Source organism: Phoenix dactylifera, chromosome 14, assembly GCF_051530095.1.
Source record: "Phoenix dactylifera cultivar Ajwa chromosome 14, Ajwa_hap1_PhDact_Kaust_v1.1, whole genome shotgun sequence".
Classification (NCBI taxonomy): Eukaryota; Viridiplantae; Streptophyta; class Magnoliopsida; order Arecales; family Arecaceae; genus Phoenix; species Phoenix dactylifera.
Window position 1 is genome coordinate 9,389,636 of NC_143203.1, and position 9,358 is coordinate 9,398,993.

At 37.6% G+C, this 9,358-nt stretch overlaps 1 protein-coding gene across 9 annotated transcripts in view; it reads left to right on the forward strand.

The window, feature by feature from the left end:
• The window catches only part of LOC103723484 (ABC transporter C family member 2), an 85,641-nt gene extending 78,435 nt beyond the window's left edge, over window positions 1-7,206 (forward strand). For all 9 annotated transcript variants that reach the window (XM_089927342.1, XM_089927346.1, XM_089927347.1 and 6 more), the window contains 3 exons: window positions 3,402-3,503; window positions 6,093-6,414; window positions 6,840-7,206. In XM_089927342.1, coding sequence (XP_089783468.1) covers window positions 3,402-3,503; window positions 6,093-6,414; window positions 6,840-6,937 — 522 coding nt within the window. In that variant the 3' untranslated portion in view covers window positions 6,938-7,206. The remainder of the gene's footprint in view (window positions 1-3,401; window positions 3,504-6,092; window positions 6,415-6,839) is intronic.
• Window positions 7,207-9,358: the final 2,152 nt, after the last annotated feature.

Here is a 9,358-nt window from a genome sequence, read left to right on the forward strand (position 1 = left end):
CTGATCGGAATGACCAAAATCCTAGGCTTCATGTGGTTCGGTGTACTCTAGCTCAAACCAAGATCGAACAAGATTGGCGTAGAACCTTCCTATTTTACACGTTTTTTAAGATCAATGATAAAACATGCAAAATCCTATTTGATAGCGGGAGTTGCATCAACGCCATTGCGTCTGGAGTTGTTTCCCGCCTCGGCCTGAAATCTACCCCTCATCCCAACCCATATAAGGTATTCTGGGTAAATAAGACATCCAGCTCGGTGTCGGAAAGATGCCTTGTCCCGATTCAATTCCTATGTTATAAAGACGAGATCTGGTGCGACTGCCTTCCGATGGACGTAGGTCAAGTCATTCTAGGGAGACCTTGGTTATACGATAGGGACGTCACACTTCATGGACGTTCGAATTCGTGTAGCTTTATGTTCCAGGGTCGGAAAATTATACTGAACTCATTACCTTCCCGAGAGCCCGCCTCTACAAAAAAGAGTGCTACCCTACAGAAAGATAAATCACTTCACATCATTACTTCGAACGAGGTAATGAAAGATATCGACAACCAATCACCTGTGTCTAACCTTGTGGCTAGAGTTATCAATGTGGGGTCGAATCCTGAGCACCCACCCGCAGTAGTTTCCTTGTTGGAGGAGTTTCACTCTGTTTTCTCTCAGGATTTTTCAGATACACTTCCTGCGATGCGTGACCTCCAGCACGTCATTGACCTCATTCCTGGAGCATCCGTGCCAACTTTTCCCCATCATAGGCTCAACCCAAACGACCACACCGAACTGAAATGTGAAGTTGACAAACTCCTCACTCGAGGGTATATTCGTGAGAGTTTGAGCCCCTGTGCTATACCCACACTCCGCATCCCCAATAAAATTACGGTTAAGTATCGTTTTTCCATCCCTAGGCTGAACGACCTCTTAGATTTTGTCTAGTGCCACGATCCCATGGCAAGATGTCAATATGGACTTCGTATTGGGACTTCCTCGTACCTATATCAAGCACGATTCCATATTTATGATTGTGGACCATTTTTCAGATATGGCTCCTTTTCTCCTATGTCCTAAGACTTCTAACAATTCTAGAGTTGCCAAACTTTATTTCAATGAAGTCGTTAGACCTCCTGACCTTCCAACACCTATTATATCTGATAGAGATGTTAGCTTCGTGAGTTCCTTTAGGAAAATTCTTGGACACATGATTGGCATTAAATTAAAATTTTCGTCGGCCTATACTAGGACCTGGGATTTAGTGTTACCGACCGTCGAGTTTGCATATAATAGTTCGGTCAATAGGTCCTTAGGCGTGAGTCCTTTCGAAGTGGTGAATGAATATAAACCTAGGAAGCCCATAGACTTGATTCCCATGTCTCATCAACATAGAGTCTCTGAGTCTGCACAATCATTTGCTTCACACTTGCATTCATTGCATCAGGAGATCAGCAAACATATTCACTCTATAATTTAAAATATAAATCCCTTGCTGATTTGCACAGACGTTATAAAGAATTGAATGTAGGCGATTATGTCATGGTAAGAATTAGACCTGAACGACTCCCTTCGGGAACGTTCAAAAAGTTGCAATCTCGTAGTGCGGGACCGTTTAAAGTTTTAAAGAAAATCAGTTCTAATGCTTATGTTGTAGATCTTTCTGAAGACTATGGGATTAGTGCGACATTTAATATTAAAGATTTAGTCCCATACAAGAAGTCCACATTCATTCCTTCTGATCCTTTTGTTGATACACCCATTGTTGTTGATCACCCTGACCCAGCACCTGCTATTGAGTCTCCACCTTCAAAGTTTCATGCACGCAGAGAACACAAAGAACATATATTAGATGAGCAGGTTATTTCTACCAGGAGAGGAAGCTACCAACGTTATCTTGTTCGGTGGAAAGGTCGACCCGAATCAGATGTGACGTGGATTTCGCGAGCCGAGTTGCAGCGCCTTGACCCTGATTTTCTGGAGCAGTACGATAGCCGACCAGATCTGCACTTGACGTGGTCGAGTTTTTTCCACCCGGGAGGAGTTGATGGGGACATCAGCTAGGCCACCAGTTTATTTGCATGTTTATTTTATTATTTTATCTCTGGGTTATTTGCATTTTAGGGTTCATTTGTGTATTTTGGGTTTATTGGGAATTATTTTGTGTAAGGGGGTTTTATTTTAATTGTTCTTATTTGGGCCCTATTTATAGGGGACTTTTATGTTGATTAGGGTTAATGAAGTGATTTGGAATTTTCTTCCCCCTACGTTCTTCTTTTTTTTCTCCTCTCCTCCTCTATTCTTCCTGCGTCTCTACAACCTCTTCTTCCTTCTCCTTCTCTTGTTCTTCCTTCTTCTCCTCTTTCCCCGCACTGGTGCTGCATCATATACGCTAACGGTATACACTCCATGCACATTCATGGATGTTGGTAGATGCTACTCTTATTTTATGTGGTTCTGTTAAGCTTAAAGTATCAAATTTCCATTTCTTTCTTAGTGAAAAGTTTGGGTGGTTTCCTGCAAATTTGAATTCCTACATCCATGACACCATGTGACACTTTTATTTGACCATATGTTTGTTTTACCAAAGGTCAACCTTAGCATTTTTCATATCTGTGCTTGTTTTATGTGGATCAACCTATCTTCTTAAGAACTGGTTTGGTCACCAAATAACTCTTTATGGTTCTAATTGGTGTTCACAAAAGATGATAATATCATCAGTATATACTAACCAACATGAATATGTTTGTTTTACCAATGATTAACCTTAGCATTTTCGTATCTGTGCTTGTTTTACGTGGATCTGCCTATCTTTTTAAGAAATGGTTTGGTCACCAAATAACTATTTATGGTTCTAATTGGTGTTCACAAAAGATGATAATATCATCAGTATATGCTAACCAACATGAATATCAAGTCCTAATATTGCTACCTGGTGTTCACATTTCTTACACCTTAAACCTTCCACCGGTAAATTTGTGAAACTTTGATAAATGAAGTCCTTTTGTTGTCTATTTTCTCTTTTTGGTAAGTAAATGAAGAAATTATTTGTTTTAAGAAGTCATTTGTCATTAAGGGAACACTGGATGGTTAGCTTTGGAATACTTCCTAACAAGGAAATAATGAGCCACATGGAATGATATCTCAAGAATTCACATTAAAATGCTGTGTGTCATCAGGCCAGACCTGCTTCATAATGAGCCTAAAAGAATATGTTGTCTTGTGTGGTCAATGTTCTTGTCTAATCAGTATGTGTATGAAATCTGTAACTATATTTGCTTATTAACATATAAATGGGTACGGTTGTTTGGTGCATGATTATTCATGAGTCTGGTTATGTTTGCTCAACAAAAGTTGTTTGAAGGTTAGGGTTTGGAATACTTTGCCATTGCCATCGACTAACTATTTCTGCAGGTATTGGAATTTGACACTCCAGAGAAACTTTTACGGAACGGGGACGGTGCTTTCTCCAAGATGGTTCAGAGTACTGGAGCTGCCAATGCTCAATACTTACAGGTACTATCACATCATTTCCTTTTTTTTTAATTTTCTTTTGTTATTTGCTGATAGAGGATATCTTTTGGATACTGATATCTTCTCCATATGCACATGGTTTTATACCATACTTGTCGTGTTCTACTAGAAATATGATTTAAGTAGTGGCTTAGGAGACTAATCTTCTTTTTTATTTTAACATTATCATTTTTTTCTTTATATTTTAGTATTCTTTTGATTCCTCCGTTTTTGGATTTCTATCATTTTCCTAGGTCATTTGTGTTCTTACCCACAAACATAAATTGAAGAAAGAAAACAAATTAAATGTTTGGTTACATAATATGATAATGCTACTTCAATAATGGCATATGGAATGGAAAGAATCATATATCAAAAATGTTGAACGAGGATTCCTGATTACTTTTTTTCGTTCATTCTGCAAATCACATAGCATGGCTGACATGGTGTGTTGCAAAAATTGTTAGTTCTGATTGTTTTATTCACGAACTTGTTTGAACTCCAGACTCTAAATCAAGCTGCATAGATGATAGCTTATTGATTATGACAAATATTCTTTTTCCTTCATATAGCCATTTACCATTTTCAAGACATTTTATCTAGCATCTAGAAAGACATATGAAGGGGCTTTTTTTTTTTTTTTTCTTTTTTTGCTAAAACGATAGGAGGGGAGGGGGAGAGGAAACCTCACCTGCGTAGCAGCCCCCACTAGGCCCCCCTTCCACCGGGGAATGTTTGATACAAGTAGAAATTTTTGCTTATACCCTCCCCGACCCGTGGGTCACCCCACGTGTGAGTACGTCACCCCAGCGCCACCTCAGTGCCAGGTGGACCAGATAGCGCTCTCACCGAGCGTGTCCAAGCGGGGGGCATTCGGTTCCTACATTTAATCGACGCCCGCGCGTTTCGAACCTGGACCACGCCGGTGGAAACAAAGCTCCGTTCCAACTGTGCTACCACCTTGGTGGCAAGACATCTGAAGGTTTCATGATGTTTTGAAACTCGCACTCCGCATGCTTGGCAATTGTTAGCATGAAATGATAGTTTTCTGGAAGAAATTTGAAGCAGTTGAATGAAATATGTTTTGCATCAAATTCTTCTGTTTGTCAAAAAATATGACGGTTTGAGAAATTTAGTGTGCCATGACACTATTTTTATGTACAAATTATTTTATGCTTCCACTCCTCTAAAAAACAAAGTTGGATGATATAATGCAAATTTGACCATGAGCACTGTGTCATTTGTGCAAACTCAGGAAAATGCCATTTATTGAAAACTTTAGAACGGATTAATTGGGGCATATTTCTCCAAAAGCTCTACTTAAGTTCCAAAGGATGGTTGTGCACATTTGTTAAAATGGCAAACCGTTGTACAAACAGACAAATACCTTATCTTGTATTAGTTGTCTGATTGAAGGAACTCTACTCACTGTATCTGGATTTCTGATCCTCTCTTTCGAACATTCAGGTGACTTCTTAGCATTTGGTCCACTAGTTATCATCATCATCATCATCATCAAGATTCATGCATGAGATTTCCATTCTCTGAACGCATATTTAGTGTCATTTAACATTCTGCTTGTGTAGTACACTGAGAGTGGTTTCTCTAATCTACTTGGAGCAATTTCACTCATTACAATGTTCTGGCATAGATCTCTTGGACTGATCCTGTGTGGAAATTTCTATGTTGCCTTTGAACCAAGTACTTGACATATTAACGAAAAAGAAAATATAAACCACCATCGAACATGCTCCCCCACCCCCCACCCCCCCCCCCCCCCCCCCCAAAAAAAAAAAGAAAGAAAAGCAAAAAACCAACAAAAACAGCAGCAAAGAATATTTCACATGCGTCAATAATCAGCAGATCTGCAGCCTAATCTGATTAAAGTTTGGCATTAGGTGATTTCTTTGAGGAGCTATGTCTCCTTTATTGCTTAGACATTTTGTGCTTCCTTGGTGTTAATTTCCAACTATTGGGCTGTTTGGATATTTTTACAGGATTGGGTTGAAAAATCGGTAGGAATCAGCCCTGTTGACGTTTCTATCATGAATTTTCTAAGATCCCATCCAAACCCAGCCCAAATCCTAGCCTTTGGGCTGCAGAAAGAACAAAAATGACCTATGGAGATCTTTTTTCTCTTCCCACAAGATTTGGGTTGAGTGGTATTTGATTGATACAGGACCATGCTTAAATGGATAGCCCAATCCACAAATCCCACAGAATTTTCAACTCAATTCTATAGGAATATCCAAATAGGCCCTATATGTAGTTTTATTACAACTAAGTGTCAAAAAAAAAAAAAGGAATGCTACCTTAAAATTAAAATTAAACAATATGCCAACTTTCACCTTATTAAGATGCCTCTCTCTAACATATCACTGAACCAACTAGAGACATAATATTTTATTAGATTTGTAAGTAAGTTTAAGCATCTCTCTGAATACCTGAGAAATTATAATCAAATTGAGTTTTACAATTTTCATTTATTATCATCTGAATCTATGTTCATGAAGTACTTTATCGTTGAAATTAGCCTATTTACTGCAAATTCTAATTTTCATCTATTGTCTGCATTGGGAAAAAAATCGGCAGGGTTTAGTATTTACGGTTGCTGCGAACAGATCTAGCAAGAAAGAGACCCAGGAGCAACAAGGTCAAAGGAGATGGTTGGCTTCTTCTCGCTGGGCAGCTGCTGCCCAATTTGCACTTGCAGTCAGCCTCACATCTTCACAAAACAACCTTCAACAACTACAGATTGATGATGAGAACAGCATACTTAGAAGAACAAAGGATGCTGTTATCACACTCCAAAGTGTGCTGGAAGGGAAGCATGATATTGAAATTCAAGAGACATTGGATCACTGCGAGATCCCCAAAGATCGATGGTGGTCTTCTCTCTACAAGATGGTTGAAGGTAAATTTTCTCAATGACCATGCATTGCAGGGAGAGATTTGCATGAAACAGAGCTAAATAGCAGCCTATAGGGACAATTAGCAAGTGTGACTTCTTATGACTTGGATGATTGCATTAGATTCAACATAACTGCATAAGATCTGGTATCAGGTCTGCCTGATTTCATAGATTACCATGTTGGCACATTCATACAATATTCATGTATAACAGCCTAAGAAAGTAGGTGTCATCCATTTGATGCATTTCAAAAATGTTCTGGTGCATCCTTTCAGAATGCATAAAACCCCACCATATGTATTCCTAATTGAAGCAAAACATCAGCTGGTCCATTCAGTTGACTGTAAGGATGTTAGATACTACATTTGCTGGCATATTTCACAGGTGTTTGTTGCAACATTTTTTCATGTCATATTTGTTACATTCAGGTCTTGCAGTGATGAGTAGATTGGCTCGTAACCGGCTTCAACAACCAGATTATACTTTTGAAGAAGGATCACATGATTGGGACCAATTGGAGATGTAGGATGTCCGAAGAGCCATGTTTCTTATTTGAATCATGGAGTGGTAAATTACACGGGAAAGTTTGTATGGCCATGGCCATTTTTCCTGTTGGTATCTGACATACAGGCATATTTGAAGACACTTGATTGATGTACCACTTGGCCTATAGTTTGGTAGAATGGTTACTCTCGGTTCTCTCAATCATGACTGTTGAGAAATGCCGATTGTAACTATAATAAATGGATAATGAATGTGCATGAATTAGTTTAATGGTGATCTTATTCCCTAAAAGGTGATAATGCCTGTGTTACTGATTCATTTAAAGTGTGTCAGGGCAAAAGATTATAGGGATCAGCAGAGGAGAGGTGATATAATTTTTCAGAATGAAGTAATTTATCTTTTTCCGCTACATGCAACCCCTCACTTTATAGTTCAATTGCATATGAAGATCCCAGTGAAGTTTGTAAATAAATCTCAACTTTCTCTCAGTAAATCAGAATATTTATTGCATTTTCTTTCATTTCTCCTTACACTTGGCCTGCAGAGCTTCTAACAAATGACCTAGCCATGCCTCTCAACATCATCATTGTCGGATATGAACTTACCATCATGATTGTTTGAAAGAGTTGTTGATGTTTTCTCGAACAAAAGGCAACAGTGTTGAGAGATTACTTCACTTGTTAGAAGATCCGAAGCGAGCAATGGGGGGAAATAAGAAGAAACATAATATGTGTGTGTGTGTGTGTGTGTGTGTGTATATATATATATATATATATATATATATATATATATATATATATATTATTAATGAAAAAGCTGAGTAAAACCACTATTTATCATTGGAGAATTTCTTGGATAAAAGGTTCTCGATGTGCAAATATTTAAAAGAGGGATCTTCGGATTCAGTTAATGCGAGGGAATCGTGCATAAAAATTATAAAATGACAATCACTTACAACAGGTTTATTTGGTGGTTTCCCTAACTTCATTTTCAGATTGTATTCTTGATGGTTCTGGCTTGTTTTCCTAAATGTTATTCCATCCTGTAATATTTCAGTTTGTTCCCCTGATGTACCCAAAGGAGAGAGTTTTACCAAACCAGGTGCCGGACTGATCAAGAAAAGGAAACTGTAATAGATATCGTAACAAGACAATCACATTGACGTCTGACGTTCTATTTCTCAAAATACAAGTAATTATAACTGGGATAGCAATGGCTGGTCTGCTTTGCTAAGTATATATTTTCCGTGACAGATAAAAAATTGAAGGTATAGTATTTTTTCCAATGTCCAACACTTGGCCCATCGACATTCCTAGATTATGGGGTCAAAAATGGGAGGGAAAGGTTTTTCGTGCAATATTGTTGAGTACCCTTTGGTTTCAGTGAAATTTCTTTTGAACATTAAGTCATCTAGCGTTTGCCGGTCAGCTGTTTTGAATGTTGAGATGTTTCTTAGTTTGTCTTGCGTAGTTTTCCTTTTCATGTGTAAGGGTTTCGGTGCCTATCTTTCTCTCGTCTTTTTTCTTTGGCAGCACCGAGAAGTGCTGTTGGATTATTTTCGTCAGTCAGTGGTCGATGTGTTTTATATGATGGTTTTGTTGCAGAATTTCTTGGAGCACGAGTTTTATAGGGGCTTGTTATTTTGCTTTTGTTTGTACCCTATCTTTTTTGTATTTGCTTAATGTTAGTTTTGTTCTTTTTTTCCTTTTTCTGCATGGATTTTGTTGTGTGTTTGTTCGCGCACGCGTATATGCATACTGATTTTATATAGTATTTTGTTGTGTGTTTGTTTATACACACACACACATACGTATACATACTGATTTTAGGGTATATATCATGGTTCTTATGTTCCTTTGTTGGAAGGATTGGTCCATAGTGAATATTAGTTCTTATGTTTGGTTTGGACATGGTAGATATCAAAACATACACGAGGTTTTCGATGTTATTAAGCCAGCATCTAACCGGATAGGGAATGCTACTAAAATAATTATAAGATAGGGGTATATATGTAAATATTAATTTTAGAAACAAATATTCAAAACATTAAGTCAAGAAGAGGATACATGCAAAAGTCTTAGTAAACAAATTTAATTTTATTACATAATACAATAATGTATTATATTATGTAGCATAAAAATATTATCAAAGATGTAACATTGTTTATATAATACAATGGTGATATTACAATTACAGTATTATTTTTATATTAAAAGTATTGATAGCATCATGTCATTAATAATAGCAAAATTAGCAATATAAGATTAGGGGTGCAAATGGATCGGATCATACCAGATCATGAGTGACCCTAACCTAATTAGGTTTCTTGTTTGAGTCTTAATTATGCATCCAGATCCAATCTAATAGAAAATTGGATCAAATCGGGTCGGTGTTGCTTCAAAATCGAAATCTTCCATCTGTAGCATGTCTTCAGTAGAATTCA